The 18142-nt window shown below is 52.7% G+C and overlaps 1 protein-coding gene across 5 annotated transcripts in view; it reads left to right on the top strand.

The window, feature by feature from the left end:
- GPSM1 (G protein signaling modulator 1) overlaps positions 1 to 18142 on the top strand; it is a 64525-nt gene that overhangs the window by 34797 nt on the left and 11586 nt on the right. For 3 of the 5 annotated variants that reach the window (XM_066200946.1, XM_066200947.1, XM_066200948.1), the window contains exons 10-11: positions 6177 to 6247; positions 8244 to 8423. In XM_066200946.1, coding sequence (XP_066057043.1) covers positions 6177 to 6247; positions 8244 to 8423 — 251 coding nt within the window. Of the gene's footprint in view, positions 1 to 1248; positions 1946 to 6176; positions 6248 to 8243; positions 8424 to 9919; positions 10613 to 18142 lie in introns of those variants that run through there. The other 2 variants (XM_066200949.1, XM_066200950.1) reach the window with 2 other exon arrangements.

The raw sequence follows: 18142 nt of genomic DNA, 5'->3' as shown, positions 1-18142 counted from the left end.
TTTCCTTTTCTCTCTTAAAACTTTTCAGTATGGATGGTCACAGACTGCTCTGCAGGGCAAGGCCAGACCCTCAGCAGAGTCCCTGTAATCTCCTGAGTGACCTCAGGACCATCCTCCTTCCCTGTCTCCCCTTGGACAGCCAACCTTGGCTTAGCAAAAACACCTGGCAGAGCTCAGGCTCCCAGTCCAGCGTGGGCAGCGCGTTCCAGGAGCTGCTGTGAGCTGGTGGCTGAGCACAGCAGCACCCGGGAGGAGGGATCAAGTACATCCCCCCTCTTTTTTTTTAGAGGATTTGACTGTGGGTGTTTGATGGCTGCTAAGCTGGCACGTGGTTGCTCCTTCTCTGCCCTCCCTGAGTCAGTCTGGAGGACAAAATCGTGTCCTTGGGCTTGTCTGGCTGCTGGAGACGTTGCCCCTGTTAATTATTGCGCGTCACTTTCTGGCTAAACTCTGATTTTGATCTCTACTCGTTCAACGCGAGCTGATAATGCATGGTGGGAGGTCGTGAGACTCTGCTGTATCCTGGCAGGGAAAATCCTGCCCTTAGAAGCCGGGCAGGTGTTGCTGCCAAGTCCATCGCACTTGTCTTGAATTGGCCCTGGGGTTATGAGCCTCCTCCCAGCCTGCTCCACCCAGTTCGGTTTATCTCCCCAAAGATCCTTCTGTCCCCACAACTGCTCCTCTCTGAAGCAGACGATTGCCTGGGGGCGTTATGGTTACAGGAGGCTGTGCCTGGCATGGCCCAGCCTTCCCACAGCCTCCAAGGCTTGGATTTGTCAAGGGTTTCAGGGCTGGGTGGCTCAGTGTTTTCTTCAAGTACCTCTCCTAAATATTTCATTCTTTGACCCAAATTGCCGATGTTTTATTTGGTTAGAGAAAAGCTAATGCCTGTTGCACGTTTGGGGGAAAACTGAAATCAAAGATGGGCCCAACACCACAGCAATTGCTCAGAGTTGTAAGGCTACAGATAAGATCCCCTTGTACTCCAAGACTGCAGCTTTCCTACGCTGAGTTTACTCCTACTGGGGGTAATAAATAACAAAGAAGAAAAATTGTAGCTCATTTCTGCCTGCAAGGAGGACTCTTTCCTCAGGTTTTACCTCTTCCATGTGAGTGTGAGGGCTCCTTGGCCAGTGATCCAGAGTATCTCCTGTGCCAGCTGCTCACCCTGGGTGCAGTGAGCAAACCCCCCAGGGCTCTGGGTGCCGTGTGGATGTGCAACACCGCTGTTATCTCTGTTATTTTCAGCCCGTTGCTCAGCTGTCAGACTGGATTGTGGAGATGCAGAACTCGGGTGACACGAACGCAGAGCATCTTCTGCCAGATCAGCCGGACGAGCGGCTCGATGCAAAGGGAGCTTCTCTCTATTGCCACAGATTGTGTGTGCAGCTTTTTTAAAGGAGCAGAGGAGGAGGAAACAGCAGGATTCTTGTTCTGGAGCAGGGGTTTGTGGTGCTCAGGGCCTGCTGGGCGGTTGAGATTTCCTTGTGTTCTGGATACAGCTCATCAGTGCCTCCCAGGAGAACATTCCTGCCCTTGTGGTGCCCAATTCTGTATCCTCAGACACAGAGGGACCCAGAGCTGTTGGGATTCCCTGGCCCATCCCTGCCTGTGGGGTAAGCAGATGGTCCTGCCCCTGGATGGGCACACAACAGCTTGGCACCAGCATTTTATGGCCCAGTCGTGGTAAATAACTGATATTATTTGCTTTCGCTGTTTAGAGAAAAGTATTGTTCTGCCCCAGTAGCGACTGGGAAAACAAATGCCGCCATTTATCAGGCGAGTGCTGACAATAATAGAGGTCAAGTGGATTTATAGTGCCAGAACCCATTATGTGTTTGAAGACTAATTAAAGCCTTAAATGAGATGCTTGTCCTACTGGAGGCTGAGGTTGTTTTTTTTTCCCTTTCTTTTTTCTTTTCCTGCTGCTGTGCTTGTTTCCCCCCTCCCCCTTCCATCTTTAAGAGCTTTGCTGTAATAATGGAGCACGAGGCTGACAGAGCTCCCCTGATTAGATGTCAGCAGCGTATGATTTGGGATGCTCAGTGAGCACTGGACCGTATCTCCACTGTCACTTCGGAGCTGGGAAGGGTTTCCAGACCAGCATCCCACCCCAAACAACTGGCTTGGCCGCTCTGATTTAATTATCTTGAGCAATATTTGGAGTTGTCTGCCAGAATCAAGGTTCAGGTTTGTACAGATGTGGGGAGACGCTGTCCAGGGCTGTGAGAACTCACCCAAAAGCCAGGTCAACATCTTGGTTAATGCAGGTACAGGAGGAAATGACCTTTTCATGAGAATACAGCGAGTCCTGATGCTGGATTTGTTGTGATGTTCGGGGTGCCCAGCCTGTGCTTTGTGGGGAGCACGGGGCTGCTCGCCCCGGAGCGCTGCAGGCAGCGGGGGCTGATGTTGGCCCCACAACCTTTCCCTGCTGGTTTTCCATGCAGTCCCCTGTCAGGTTGAATTCTGCCTGCTCTGGCACAGCCCCCCAGAGGGATCCAGCTGCAAATATAGAACTGGGGCTGTGTCTGGGGTGGGGAGCCCCGCTCCGCTCCGGCTGGAAGCGGCAGGGAGGCGGCAGCTCCCGGAGCTGCGGGAGAGGGGGCAGAGCTGGGGCTTATCAAAGCACATGTCAGCTTGATAAGAGCTCCTGCCAGGGCTCCCTGAGTCGCTGCTACACATGTTCAGCTCGATCTTGTCAACTGCAATCTCTTGGAGATGGAGCCTGTCCTTGGAGGAACAAAGCTCTGTCTGCCCAGCTTTGGCCCTAGTGCTGCTTTCCATGAGATGATCCCATCACCATCCTTGATAAAACTTCCTTGTGTTCTCCGTGGCTGCAGATTAAAGACAAGAATGTGAGAACCGTTAAAACTCGCCTCAGCCACCAAATTGCAAAAGCAGAAAGTTGAAAAAAAAATTTTTTTTTTTAAATCCCCTTGGTTCACGGTGCTGTTGAGATCATAGATGGGGGAGGAGGAAGAGATTTTGAAAAAAAATATTTAAAAAAGGAACAGCACCCCTGAGCAGTGAAAAGAGCAACATCCCAGGAGCTCCAGGAAAACAGGGCATGAATGCAGCCAGTCAGGAGCGTTGCTCAGCTGATGTTCACAAGAAGGTTTCAACTTGCTCTCTTTGAGACCTCAGTAAACCTCCAAGACAGAGAGAGCATTTAGAAAGGCCCCTGAGATTTTCCATTACTGTGCAGCAGGCTTGGTAAACATGCCAATAAATGCTGGAGAGAGAGAGAGAGAGAGAGGGGGAAAAAAACCTTCCAGAGGAACAGACCTGGGGTTTCAGCTGCTCAATCCTTCCTCTCCCCTGCTGCTGCTGTGGATCAGCACTGGGGAGAAGGAGGCAGAGCTCAACTTCGGCTGAGCATTAAGTGGTGCTGCACGTATTTCTGGGAAAAATAAGTTGGGAGAGGCTGAAAGTTACCTCTGGAGCCATCTAAGGGAATGGAGACAGAAAATTAGCTGGACTCCTCCTGTCGTGGGACGCCTGTGAGTATGGGAAGCCCTGCTCTCCTGGAAGGTGGATGAGGACCTGTGGGATGAGAAGGGGAGAAGCTCCCACGCATCTGGTGGGAGTTGCTGCTGGTGTGGATCCAGTTTCTTGTAGCCCTGAGTGATAGGGACCCTCTTAATGCGGCTTGTTTTAGTGGTGGTGAGTGGGGACAGTGTTTGGCCCCAGCACTGGCTGGGATTTCTGGAAGAAACAGCTGAGTTGGATGAAGTTTTTTGTAATTTTGTTCTTCCTCTCTCAGCTCAAATGTGTGTAAACCCCACACAGTCACAGACAGCCACCAGCATCAGAACAAGAGCAAAAGATGAGTTGTTCTGCCGTGTCTATTAAATTAACACCGGGCAGGTTTTCTCTGCTCGGAGATTAATGGCTGCTGGCCAGCGGTTCAGCGCTCTGGGAACACACAAAAGCACCTGAGGATGGAGGTGTGTAATTAATGACTCTTTAGACAGCTGGAAATGATGTGTGTTTATCTAACTGGGCACACTTTGCTGCCTTCTTGCTTTCCTGGAAGTGGCTGTTAAATGAAGCCCTGACGCACACTCACTCCCGGGGACTGTGCTCGCCTCTGAAACTCAAATGTGCCTCTGATTAGCTGTTTGTAGGTGACTTTTACTGCAGACCCACCTTGCTGCTGTAGGTTGTTCTGAGGGAAGCCACGAGCAGCTGTAGCAGTGTCCAGAGTGTGTGACTGGGAGCCACTGGGAACAACCCAGCGCTGCCTTCCCCTCGCTGAGCTCCTGCCTGAGCGACGTGGCAGCACCCAAAAGTCCTTCATCCATCCCACAGCCATCTCCTCCGTGCTGAGGATGGTGGGGATGTGGTGGAGCAAAGGGGGTTTTCTTCAGGGATGGACTTGTTGGGCATTAGAAGGGGCTGCCCATGGCGTCACCACCCCTAGAGGTGTTCAAGGAATGACTGGACGTGGCACTCAGCGTGCTCTGATCTGGTTGACACGGTGGGGAATTGGTCGGATGTGAGATCTTTGAGGCCTTTTCCAGCATAAATGTTGTGAGCTGGTGGCAGGTGGGCCCCTGGCTTTGTGTGGAAGGGGTAGAGTTTGGTGGCAACGCCGACTGCTGCTGGTGACGTGTGTTCCCTGCTCTCCTGTGTGCTCAGTGTCTGTTCTCCACCTCCAACCCTGATGTCAGTCCCCCTGAACTCAAAGCCTGGCAATGAATCACCTGAAAACAAAGCTGGTGCTAATGTGCTTTTTGGAGAAGAGAGGCAGGAATGAGCAGAAATGTTTTGCTGGTTGGAGTCTTTAGGGCTGCAAGGAGTAAAATCCCTTCAGGGGGCTGAGGGGCACAGACATAAACTTTAGGTCACTTGTGACCCAGCTGTGACGTGTGTTCATGACCCTTGGTGAGGTCCCAGCTGATCTGGGAAGCTGAGCTTTTCAAAGCAGCGCTGTCCTTGGAGTTGGTGCAGTTTGGATCCAGCTGTGCTGGCATCTGGAGCCCTGGGTGTGCTGCTGCAGGAATCCCTGGAGCCTTTTCCCATTTAATCCCCACGCTCTGCTTTCAGCCAGCCTTGATTGGTGAAGTTTGTGCCTTGTCTCTCTCTCAAGTTTGCCCAGCGGGCAGCTCTGTGGCCCCCTGAGCTCGGAGGGGCACTGGTGCTGCTGGGTTGGGGGGCAGCTGAGGGATGGTTTGGGGAGTTTGCTGCTGCAGGAACCACACAAAGCTCCGTGGTTTCCGTTCTCAAGGCTCAGCACGAGGCTCATTCCTCCCCCAGGATTTCTCTTTGAGCCTGGAAGGTGTCACACGACCCTGAGTGGAGAGTTTTGGGCTCTGCCCTGCGTGGCGTGGCTGGAGCAGGGTGTCACGTGGGGATCAGCTAAAATGAACCTTCAGGAACCACCAGGGAAGGGCAGAAGCTTTCCCAGGTGTGGTGGAAGCATCCCCGGGCTGTTTTATACTCCCTGGATGTTTATCAGTGAGGCAAGAGCAGCTGGAAACAGGTTGAAGGGAGGCTGTGGAGGTAAAGAGGGTTTGGAAACCACGAGTCAGGGCTGAACTGTGTTTCACCCACTCTGTTGTTGTTGGAATCAAACATCAAAATCTTATGAAATCTCAAATAAATATCATAAATCCTGCCAAGTTTTGATTCCTCTTTCAGGTTCAAGGCAAGATTTTGTTCCCCTTAAGGCTGGCCCTATGATAGTTAGAAAATATTTGCTCCTTCACTTAATTTTCCAGCCTTTACGACTATAGAGAAAAGCTCAGAGTTGAGTCCCAGAAACATTCTTTCAGTTACAAACACGATGATAAAGCAGAAAATCCACAGATGTATTAAATTGTCTATCTGTTATGATTTTTCTCAATGCCAGCCCCATGACTTTTGTGGTTTAGGGTGAGGTTTGTAACTCCTGAATTCCAGAGACCTTGTGTGAGGTCAGGGTCGTGGTGTGACCTGGCTGCAGCTCGTTAGCCAAAGCCCCACACAGCCCTGTGACAGTGCTTTAAAAAGACCCAAAACAAATGGGGAAAATATCCCATATTTGAATCTCAAGGCCAGCACAGCTGCATCATCCCATCCCTTTGATTTTTAGTTGAGCAGAGCAGAGGATCTGCCGTGGTTTGGGTTCTCTCCGTGTGACGTTTGTGCTGTTGGTGACACCCCCCTGATGTGAGAGTGTTGTTTTGCAGGAGCCAGGCCAAAGAGACTCCAGAGGAGCAGCATGGACAGCTTAGACCTCCTCAAGTTCCCTTCTGAGAAGGTAAGTGAAGATGTCTGGCCTCAAAGACTGTCGATGGGAATCTCTACACAGATTCCAACTGGTTTGTTGTTGCCTGGCTTCATTTGCAGGGAAATCTGCAATTAGCAGATATCGTTGGAGTCAATGGGATTAACCAAAGAGGGTTTCTAGAGAGCTCAGAGGAGAGGAACAGCTGGTCTCACTAAAAAGGCACTTAACACTCAAAGCTGAAAAGTCACTTCTGGGATTTTTTTTTTGGAAAAAAAAAAAAAATCCTCCTTTATTGGGAGGATCATCTTGAGCCCCTGAGTGGCTGTCAGTGCCTGTCACCCCAGTGCAGTGACAGAGAGGGCAGACACAGGAGATGGAGCACGACAGGAGGCACAGGGTTTGTCCCAGGGTTTGTTCCTGGAGCTCCAAGGATTGCTTTGCTCCTGGGAATGTCAGATCCCAGCAGACCGATGCTTCCTCCGTGTCCCCAGGGCTGTTCCTGCGGCAGCTGGGAGGAAACTGAGCCCTTCCAGCCACAGGGATGACTTGAGCCTCTCAGAAAATCCTGCTGGTGCTGCCGAGGGCTCAGCCCTGCCTGTTCCCAGGGGAGGTGGCCAGGGCTGCAGTGGGACCTTTTTGGCACAAATCACCCACATTCACCCAGTGCTTTCCAGGCACAGCTCTCCTCAGTGTCCCAGGGAGCATTTCTCCTTCACAGAACTGTCACAGAGAGAAAAAGCTCACCCAAGCTGCAGGTGGGTGCAGGTGGTTAATAGGGAAACGACCTCAGGCTTGAGAAACCATTTAGGTACCTAAAACTCCCAGTGAACACTGGGAAGGCCAGGCAAAAGCTGCTCCCTGAATTAACTCTCTTTGGAAAATAAATTCCAACTGTCCTGATGCATTTTTGTAAATTCTCCCAGTGCCCCTTGGCTGTTTTGGCTCTTGCCTGCTCTCACCAACGTGATTCCATCTCTGCGGTGTCGATGGCAGGGACAGCAGTGCCCAAGGTCAGGGGACATTGGCTGGTGTCCCCATCAGAGCGGCACAGCCCCGAGGGCTGGCCAGGGGCTTTGCTCTTCGTGCTGTTGGTTTCCTGCTCTTTGCTGTAAAAGCCGAGCACCATTCGATAGCTCAGGCAGGGTTATGGATTTCAGGGGTTCCATGGGGAGGGTGGAAAAAGCAGGAGCTGTGTGAGCACTCCGGTTCCCCCTGCAGTGTCCTTGGGAGGGTGGGAGTTCACCTCTCCTTCAGAAGAGAGTTCAGGAATTACTGGATGCAATTCCTCTGCTCTGTGGCTCACAGGAGGGGTTAGAGCCCTGGGAGAGGCTCCTCTGCTTTGTGCTGTGCTGGGAGTGAGAAGGAGTGAGGAGTAAACCCATGGAGTGAACTGGGAGCTCTCCTCTCCGAGAGGAGATGATCCTCCCGGTGTTGTCTCTGCCAGAGATGCCTTCAAAGCCAGCAAAGCACATTCCAGGAGCTGCGTTGGGGCACAGGGAATACCCACCTTGGCTCTGAAGCTCCAGCACACTGCAGGAACGCTGCTCCCTGCTCCCTCCAGTGTGTCTCTTCATTTGATCTCCTCTGATTTTATCTCGCAGCCTCTTGTTTATTCCTTGGTGTACCAGACTAAAATCTCTTTCTCACATGCTGGCTTTCACCCCGAAGGTGCTGCTGTAATTGAGTCATCTCTCCCGTTGTCGTGCACTGAGCACCGTGAGGGCTCCAACCCAGGCACTTTCTAGTTCTGATTTATATTCACGTGGCAGCTTTTTAAGGTGTGGACACTGGCCTGGCTGTGCCGATGCCATCAACGTGGCAATGAATCTCTCCTTCCTTGTTGTCACTATCCCTGTTTGGGATCTCTGTCACCTCCACGTCCCCACACCTGGGGTGACAATCCTGTATTGCTGAGCGCAAGCCCCTCATTACCTGTGCTCCTGTGCCTCTCCTGCTCTGTGGGTAGGAGCCAACAGAGCTCCTGAGGCAGGCACTCACTGCAGTGACTGTTCCTTGCTTTCCCAAGGACCAGAATGGGGACAGCCACCACGTGGGAGAGCTGAAGATCTCAGGGAAAGAGTTCTTGTCGTTACCTGCGAGAACGAAGAAATACCGGGAGCACCAACCCAGCTCGGAGAGGAAACCCCAGGGGTCGAGTGCATCCCCTCTGGACGCTGGGGAAGTCCGAGTCCAGGTGCCACAGTCGGTAGGAAGATATTTTAATCTCCAGTGCTGATCTGGGAGTTCCTCTTGTTTGTTTTTCCCTCGTTTCCAGACGGGTGTTGGGGGTGGCAGTGGGGACTTTGGGCTGGAGAACAGAGTCTGTAGCTGTGCTCTGTTTGACGGCAAATCCTTTTGCCTTTTCTGAGCCTCGGCATCACTGTCCTTTTAGCAGGGCACTGGTACCAGTCTCCATCACTGGTCTGTGAGGGATTGGCCCTCAGTGGTGACATTTATAACCTTCTCCCGAGGGACAGGAGTCTAGAGCTGAGCTTAGCTGAGTTTAGGAATGTCAGGACGTGATGCCTTGAATTCCAGAAAAGCACAGCACTTTGGGAGCTTTGTGGAGCTTGAATTGATCAGCTCCTGGCGTTCCTGAAGAGTGGGATTGGTGCCTTCAAAAACTGGAGCCCTTCCCAGGTCTTTCACGTGTGACCAAAAGTGCTGGTTGCCTTTGCCAAATGTGGGGCTGTAGATGTTCTACCTCGTGTTCTGATGGTCAGTGTGCAGAGTGGTCTCTTAGAATTCATCAGAGATGGTGGCAATCATCACCCAGGAGCTTTTCTTTGGAGGCAGCACAGCTAGAGCTCATTTCCTCAAGAGCTGGCCCTGGTGTCGGTGATTTCCAGGTTACTGGTGCTGTGTGGGGAGCTCTGATCAGTCTGTGCTTGGCTCCCTGGAGGGTGGTGAGGATCCATGTCCTGGGAAGTTCCCCAGATGCCCTTTTTTGCTGTTTTGAACCTGACAGTTCTACTGGTTTGGGGCCGTTCCCTTCCGCTTGTGTTGATGTTTGTTGTGACACATGGCAAACACAAATCCTGGGGAGCTTCCCTGCAGCTGTGCTGGGTTCGTTCCCAGCCCTGGAAACAGGGCTCACACCCACAACCATGGCACGTTTCTGCATCGTGGGAGGGGGCTTGGAGGTGTTTGAACCCGCTGATCTCAAAGTGAGAAAGCCCCGAATCCTCAGCTCGTTGCCAGGAGAGACGAAGCCTAACGGGAAAGATCAATGATCTCATGGGTGCTTGGAAGTATTTAGGTTTTTGCTTTACACTGAGTCTCTAACACACTATCGCAGCTCTGTGATCATGCAGTGATTCCAGATGGAGTAAATCCAAGCCAGAATAGATAGGCCTATTTTTTTTTTTTTCCTCTTGGCATTTAAGAAAAAGCGAAATTAAATATTTTCATGCTGGCTAAGAAAGAGTCAGAGCTGCAGAGCTTGGGATGAAGTCTGGCCGTGGAGTGGGGATGCTTGAAGGTGTTTCTGCCTCTGAGTCCTTTGTTCCTCATTTGTGGATCATGGGGAGAACATTTCCTGCTGTACCTGTGTGCATGAGTGTGTGGACACGTCCCTTTTTTACCACAGACGTTTCTCGTTTTCACTTCTCTGGCCACTGGAGACCAAATTTTTACACCAACTGGAGGGGGTTTATTTTGGTGTTTTTAGACTTCTCTGAGCTCATTCTTTGCTCCCAACAGTGCTCGTGGAAATGGTCTGCTGGGAAAAACATTTCCTACAGCTCACCGGTGCAAACATGACCACTGAGAAGGAAAACAAAACTCATCTGAGCCAGAGAGGAGACAGCAGCATGGGGGCACACAAGGCAATACAAAAAGAGAGAGAGAGAGGAAAAAAAACCACTTCTGCCAGAAATAGCCTTGTATTTTTAACTCAGACTTTCAGCCAGAGACCAAACAAAAGCCACGCTCCATCAAGAGCTGGGAAAAGCATTCCTTGGGAGTGTAGCTGTGGATCCATGGGCTGTGTGTGAAAAAAGGCCCTGTGGGGCTTTGCCAGCCACTTGGTGACCCCTTGGCAGTGCTTTTGGGGTTTGGAGACAGCCCAGAGGGCTCTGTGGTGGCTCTGGGGGACACGGAGGGGTCACTTCGGGGGAGCTTTGCTGTGTTGGTGCTGACAGCTCTGCCAGGCTGGCAGCACGGGCCAGACCTCAGGGTGTTTAAAGTCAGCGCTGTCCTGTGGGTTTTGCCATGAGCAAAGCAGCCCCACTGTGGTCTGCTGTCACAGGGGAGTTGAAAAGCTGCAGTTCCATCCATGGGAGTCTTTGTAATCCAAGGTACCAAACTCCACCTGAATGGGAGAGGGGAGCTTTTCCTGGTCAGGCTGTTCGGACAACAACTCCCCCGGATTCCTCGTTTTGCAAAAATTCTCTCCATTGGTAAACTGTGAGTCCTTAATTAGAGGTGATCTCTAAAGGTTGATCTGAGGTGCTTTTGTGGGGTGCCACAATCCTGCTGTCCCATGGCAGAGGAGAACAGGGAAAAAAATATTCATCCCAGGACTCCCAGGTCCAACAACTGATCTCTGGACCAGTCCTGCTGCCAGCACAACCCCTGACCTCCATCCCAAGGGGCTCCAGCAGCTCGGGGAGATCCAGGGTGGGGAGGCGCTGGGGGTGTGAGGTGCCTGACTCAGAGCTCCTGGATTCACCACCCATCCCCTGCCTGTTGTTTACCTCCCTCCTCGCCATCGTGTGATGGGGTAATGCTGCTCGCCTGCCTCCCCCGGGGGGGTTACAGAGGCGTGATGATGGCTGTAAAGTTGTTTGAGCTTCGGATGGCAGGAGCCCGTGGTGGTTGTTATTAGCATTGGTGATGATGCTGCTAATTACCGAGCTGCTGGGAAACTCCCCATGGGAGGAGGCGGCGGAGGGGAGGGGAGGCGAGGCAGGGAAAAGTGAAGTGAGCAGGGCATGGAGAGGAGCCTGGCCCTTCTGGCAGCTCTTTGGGGCCCTGAGAAGAGGGCTCAGCCCGCGGGGAAAGCCGTGGGCATGCTGGGATGGATGGGAGAAGCCATGGCCCAGGTGCTGCGGAAGGTAGGAGAGCCTGGCAGGTCCCCCCTGTGCCTCACTGTCCCTCCTGCCACGGCTGTGCAAGAGGCTGCTGTTGGATGTGGCTCTCATGCAGGAGGGTCCTGACCCTGCTGGGGCAGAGAGGGGCTTCCTTACCCTTCCCAGGGCCCCCTGAAGCAGCGGAATTTCCCAGCTGGGGCTGGTGGTGGCTAGGAGGAGAAGGACCAGCCCTGCCAGGGTCTGGGGATGAGCGAGGACAGAGTGCTGCTCACCTGTGAGCCCTGCCACGATGATGACGCTCAGGGCTCTGAGTGCCCGGCTCCTTCAGCAAAGGAGGATTTGGTCCGGGAGAAGGTGATGAGGGTGAGGTGCTTTTGGTCACGTTTTTGCTCTGTGGCAGCAGAGCCCCGAGCAAAAGTGGCTGCATTAAAGCCTTGTCCCTGCAGGTGTGGGCAGCCAGATCCAAGTCCCTTCAAATCCCTCCCTGCCACTCGTGCAGTGAACACCTTCTGAGTTTCCTCTCTTTTAAAAGGAACATCAAAGCAGAGGTTTTGTACGACGTGAAACTCGCAGACATCAAAGGCTTGCTCGTAAATTTAACCCCTCTCTCCATTGTGGTGAAGGTCAGAACGCTCCAGCTTGGGTTTGCCTTGGTAGCAGATGTGTTTTAAGGGGTTATTAGAAGGTTACTGGAAGGATGGGAATTTTCTAACTCTTCAAAAGTATCAGAGATTGTGTTTCCCTCACCCTCCTCTGTGCAAAAAGGAGAGGGCCCATGGAAGAAAGGGGCTGTGTATTCTGGAAAAGACTTCCTGGGGACCTGCCCCACTTCTGGGCCTGTGTTTAAGGTCTCTGAGGTTGATGGGGCTGAGCATGAGCCGGAGTTCAAGGGCTAAAAGACTTCATTGTGTCAAGAGCTGGAGCAAAACCCATGGAGCGAGGTAAGGATCAAGCCTACCCCTCTCTGGATCTGTGCTCTGGAGATGCTCCTGATCCTCTGGACTCTCCCTTTCCCAGGGAATGATTCCTTCCTCTCCAGACCTGTCCCCCACCCTGTCCTCAGCCAAGCCCATTTATAGTCAAGGGAAAGAGGAGCTGTGTTTGATTGCAGTGACGACTTGCAGGGATGGGTTGCTGATGTATTTAGACACTGAATGATTTTCAAGCACTCTGCATGGCCAAACATTCCCTGGGACAAATGTTTTTATAAGGCCTTTTTTACGACTACAGTGAGAAGCAGCCATAAAAGAAAGGAATTTTTTTGTAGGTCACACATCCCCGCGCCAGGGGCAGGTTGCCAGAGTTCTTTTGATGGTTTTCTGTCTCAGGATTTATCTCGGGGGCATTGTTGGGTTGCAGGATGCAGGGTCAGCCCTGGGAGCAGTGGCAGGGAGCAGATCTGGAGGATCCTGCCTGTCTCTTGCTGGTTGTCCAGGCAGCTCTTGGCTGCCAGGCGTCCCCATCCATCCCCTGTGACTTCACTGGGATCTGCACAACGGGCTGGATGGATGCTGGGGTGCAGGGATGTGTCAGCCCTGGGGGCGTCTGCCCCCACAACATCGTTTTCCCTGGTTGCCTTCTCTTGTTTGAGGGGACGTTGGCACTTCCCCAATTCCCCCTGGAGCTGGAACGTGGGGTTTACACCAGGCAGCCTTTGCTGTTCTGTGGCTCCTGTGCATCTTCCCTCTGTTTTAACATCAGGTTGGTCCCAGCTTCATCTCCCTGGTGTGCGAATCCCACAACACAGGGGCAGTGCAAATCACACCCTCCTTGATCCCACAGCCTCCACGTTTGCTCAGCTGCAGGGGTGTAATTATGCCATTAGTGCTGGTCAGACTTTCTGGTGTAAACGTGCTCCGAGAGCCAGGGAGTGGAGAGGAAGGGAGAAGCCAGAGCCAGGGAGAGAGGAAAGGCAGCTGCTGCTAAATTTAAGACTGTTCCTATGACACCTGCAGGCTGCTGTGGTGGTGTCAGTCCTCTTGGAAGTGAGCAGGTAAACACGGAGCTGTGGCTTGTTCTTGGAGTGCTTTATCTTCCTGTTCAGCTGGTGGGACCTTCCCAAGTGCTCGGGGCAGGGAGGCTGGGCTGTTTCCTCACTGGAGGCAGGATGTGCAGGAAAACCTGGAGCCTGGCAGCTCTGGGGAGGCTCCTCAGGGATTTGGGCTGTCGGGAGAAGCAGTCACGGATGTCTCCCCAGAGTCATCGTAAATTGTCTGACCTATCTTTCTCTCTCTGGGTTTCTTTGTTGAGCTGCCGGGTCCTTCTTTATCTCCTGTTCTCTGGCTCAGGTGAGCTCCTTGCACGGATGCTGCACAAGCCAGGAGAGGTGTAAGGACTGCTCTGCCAAACCTGGAGGTGCAGCAGAGCCAGGGCAAAGGCTCTCAGGAGATCTGCAGAGCCCTGGCAGCAGTTTTTCTCTGGCACTTTGGTCATGGGAGGCAGGGAAATAAAGGTGGGGATAGAAAAAAACCTCTGCAAAAAGTGGCTGCACGCAGAAGGTGGGGGGAGGCAGCAGCGTTTTGTGTCTTGTGCTGCCTCTGCTGCATTCATTGCCTCAGAGGCAAATTATCAGTTTCTTCCTTGAATATTAACAGCTGCCAGGTAATGAATTCCCCCTCTCTGTTTTATAATGGCATTAAAATTGGGATTTGCCTTGGTTTTTCTCTGTAATTATCCAATGAGCCTGTGTGAGTGAGAGGGAGGCAGGGCAGAGCTGGCTCTGCTGCAGGCAAGTGTCGTGCCTGGGGGGATTGAACTTGGGAATGCCCCTTCCTGAGGGGCAGATCCAAGGGTTGAGCCCAGGACTGACCCTTCCTGAGAAGGCTCCATGTGCTCCCTGGGCCAGGGCTGGTGTTGGCAGCGCAGTGTCTGTAAGGGCTGCGGGGATCAGTGTCCCTGATCTCTTTGGGATATTTCTGTTGCTTGCACACCCTGTTTCTGTGTTTTCCCTCCTCCCAGGCTGAGGTCAGGCTGTGGATCAAAGCTGAGCCGTGTGGAAGGATTTGTACAAGCCTGTGCCTGTGCATCAGCCACACACAGGGGAAAGAGCCCACGGGCTGTGCCACGTGCAGGAGGGTGTCCAGGCCCTGGCATCTGCGGTGGTGACACCAAGGACACCCAGGGTCTGGATGGTTCTCTGATCCCTCGGGTTGAGGATCGGGGGCTTCATATCCCATCCTTAACTGGTTACATGTGGAGGCCAGCTCTGGAGCTAGGAAACTCTAAGAAAAAAACCTCTCACCAGATGAATCTGCTCTAGGAAGGAGGTAAAAACTGAGGTGGTTGTCCGAGGCCACCCAGCAGACTGGTGTTGGAGGTCTGAAGGTCAATGACCCAGGCTGGAGGTGACAAACCAAGCTCCCCAAATCCATTCTTCTCCCCCTGACTCATTGTAAGTGAGTTTGCAGTTACTGGCACTTTGAAGCCGTAATTGAGGTCTGCTCTCCTCCCTGCACAACCTTTTCTCCCGGCAAACTGTCAGCCATCAAGTGGGATGAGACAGTAAAAGAGATGTTACACTCACCATTTCCTAGAAACTGTCACTTTAAAGAGAACAGCACCGAAAAAGAAAAGGATGAATTGGAGCCAAACCCAGAGTGATAAACCTCCAAATGTTTGATTTCTCTCAAAATCTAGAACTTTTCATTCCTTTCTTGGGTCTCTGCCGTGCCCGGGGCACTTTGTTCCTTCACAGTCCTGGCCTCTGGCATTTATTAAACTTTATGTGGCAGAAGAGCTTAAAAAATATCATAGCCCAGGTTCTCTTTGGATGTAAATCCGCCTGACTGGGCTAAAATCCCTGGAGCTGGGGTGGCACCAGATGACAAGGGGGCCTCTGGTGTCTCGGGGCTGTGTTTGGTTTTCTTGCCAACCATCCCTGAGCTCCCAGCTGTGGCTGGTGGGATCTGGCGTGGATGGATGCAGCAGGTCCCTGTGCTGGGAAGGGATCCTAGTCTGGCTGTGCTTGCTGGGGCTGCCTAAAGAATCCTTTCTGTACCAGTAACTTGTGTTTCTCTTTATGTGGATTTGATTTGAAACCAGGAAATGCGTGCTGATATTAATGTTTTCTGGGTTTCAGTGAAGGGCAGAGCCGCACAACCAGAGCAGTTCTGCCTGAGCCTTATCTCTGATGGTGGCTGTTTTCAGCTGCTGGGCACAGCTGGAGGCTCCCCCGGAGGACACAAACACAGCACAGCCTTGGGGCAGGTTTGGGTTTTGTCTGTTATTGCCCAGCTTTGGGGAGGCCAAATCACCCCCAGAGAGCAGCCACGGGGCCATCCTGCCCAGAGGCCACCCTGCTGCCTTCCCTGGCACCGGGCAGCTCCATCCCTGGAGTTTGTGGTCAGGGAGGAGGGTTCAAGGAGGCAGTGACCTCCTCAGGGGACAGGCTGTTCCTTAAATCCCTGCTTTTGGATAGATCCCATCGATGCAATCCTCTCCTCTGGATTTAGGGTAACCTTGGGGCAAGGAGAGACTTTGGGGTCTCCCTGAGCTGCCCTTGCACCTGTACTTAGGGTGCAGGAAACTGAGGCTCCCTGGGAGCTGCCTGAGGGTCCTCCAAGGCTGCAGGAGAAGGATGGGAATCCATAAATCACAGGAAGGTTCAAGGGCTGTTTCTTGCAGCTCTCCTGATAAAACCTGCCGTGGCAGCAGGAAGGTTTCCCCTGTGCCCAGATGAGTGTGAAGGCAGCTGAGGGGGGTGGGGGGCAGAATTAGAGGTGCAGGCACCAATTCCCAGCTGGACAGAAAGTGTCCCTGGACAGCTGGACAGAAGGTGTCCCTGGTTTTGGCACTGGCTGCAGGCTGGGCACAGCCTGTGTCAGGTTAACGTGGCCTCTGCTCATACCTCACCTTCAGCATCCACGTTTCCCATTAGCGGTGCTATTTTTAAGGCTCCCTAGGCAGTTAACACCAATTAATCCACAAAAGCCCAAATAATGGTTTTTCAGAGCCCCCGTTCCCTGTGTGGCCCCAGAAGCCCTGGCAGAGCCCAGCCCAGTGAAGGGCTCCGAGTGCAGGGACGGCTGGAGAGGCTCCCCTGGGGAGATGTGCAATTACAGCCGGGCCCCAAACCATCCCATGGATCCAACTTTTCCATCCTGGATCGTGCCGTTTGTGCCCCAGGGGAAGTTCCAGCTCCCTGCAGTGCTCATTGAAGAGCAATCGATGCAGCCCTGTCTGGAGAGCCAGCAGAGCCGGCACTGCCTGTGCCTGGGCGCAGGAAGGTCCCAGGAGGATTTTTTGCCTGTACCTAAAGCCAGCTGACTCCCAGTGTTCCCCGGGCACCGTGGTGTGGAGCAAACCTCAAACAGGGTGTAGTTTCATCCTGCCCTTTGCAGCAGCAGGTACCCGAGCAGGGAGATGCTTTTGGCTGATAGGAGAAGCTGCTCCTGCCTTTGCATGTGATCTTTGTCTTGCCTGTTTCAACTCTCCTGAGCAGGTCAGACAGACCGTGGCTGCAGTGGCAAACCCACAGGTACCAGCCCCAGGAACCCTCCCTGCCCCAGCAGGGCCAGGATTTCGTGTTTCGTGGGATGCCTTGCACAACAGGGCCTTGATCTCGAACGCAGCCTTCAGGCATTACTGGGGTGTGAGTAAATAATAATTAAGATCTGGGCGTTTGCTGAGCGAGGGGTGTTTATGTGCAGGCTGGATGTGTTCTGGGTGCTGATGTGGATGGGTGTGCACAGCTCCACCGCCAACTTCCCCCCATCCCCAGCACCCCTGAGGAAGGTGCTGCATCTGCACAGCTCCCTCTTCAAACCTCGCTGTGCTCAGAGCAAGTAGGTGTCTAAATAAAAGTCTGATTCAAGAAAGCAGCACAATTTTGGCAATCCAGAGACGAGCAGGCTTTTTTTTTTTTGCAGAGCGTTTTCAAAGCAAACTGTCAGGAGGTTCCAATGTGAGAAGCAGGGAGTGCAAGGGATGGGGAGAGCAGGGCATCTCTGCAGCTGGAGCCCTGGATTGTCTCCATTACCAAAGAAGAGCTCACCTGCCCTGCTCTGTGGGGCTTGGAGTGGGGAGGTGGATAGAGAAAGTGCTCTATATATTAACCTTGTGCTAATTAATCGGGAATATGGGTTATACCCTTTCAAGCAACGGAGTTATTTCAGTTTAGCAAATTAGTGCTGCTCAGCTGAGACTCCACGGCTGAGCACGGTCCTGGTTCCTGGTTTACTCACACCCCTCTCCAAGTGCAGAGTCAATCACTGCAATGAGTTGTAGCCAAAACCCTGTGTTTGGCTGCTTGGGTGTGTGTTGGTGTGCACAGCCAGGCACCGCAGCCCTGGGGGAGAGCTGCACGCCAAAAACTTTACTGCTTGTTGTCATCCACCTCCAAGCTGGGTTGTTCCAAGCAGTAGTTCAGGTTCACTCCCAGTTTTGGTGTTTAAGGGATCCCCCAGGTTTTTGATGGGCCAGACTGACCTCTGTAGCCGCTCATCTTGTCCAGACACTGAGCTGGAGTGAGAATGCTTCTACCTTGTGTCCTTGGTGAGTAAAACAAGCTCTGGGTGCTAAATCCAGGCTGGTGTGTTTCTGTTAAATAGTGCCAGGGAAACCCAGCCTGGCATGGTAAATGCTGTCAGAATCCACGTGGAAAGTTGCTACATGAACTGCAGCGACTGTTGGAATACACAGAAGAGAATCCAGGAGTAATTCCCACTGGTCTCAGCAGTAGAGGGCTGGACTGACCTGTGATTTCTGTTGTGTAGCTGAGGTAAAAGTGTAAATCCTGTATTAATGTGCTTGTGGCACAGAGTGGCCCAATCTGGTCATGGTGGCAGTGGCTTCCAGACAGTCAGATCAGCACTGCGAGCAGCAGAGGTGTCAGTAACGCTTCAGCCAGACACCCCCGGGGCTGCCTCCAAATGCAATCAGAAATGATATTGTC

This window comes from Chamaea fasciata, unplaced genomic scaffold, assembly GCF_029207755.1.
Source record: "Chamaea fasciata isolate MVZ Bird 193981 ecotype frontalis unplaced genomic scaffold, bChaFas1.0.hap1 SCAF_20, whole genome shotgun sequence".
Taxonomy (NCBI): Eukaryota; Metazoa; Chordata; class Aves; order Passeriformes; family Sylviidae; genus Chamaea; species Chamaea fasciata.
The sequence above is the reverse complement of the archived record's forward strand: the minus strand, read 5'-3'. Positions and strand labels throughout refer to the sequence as shown.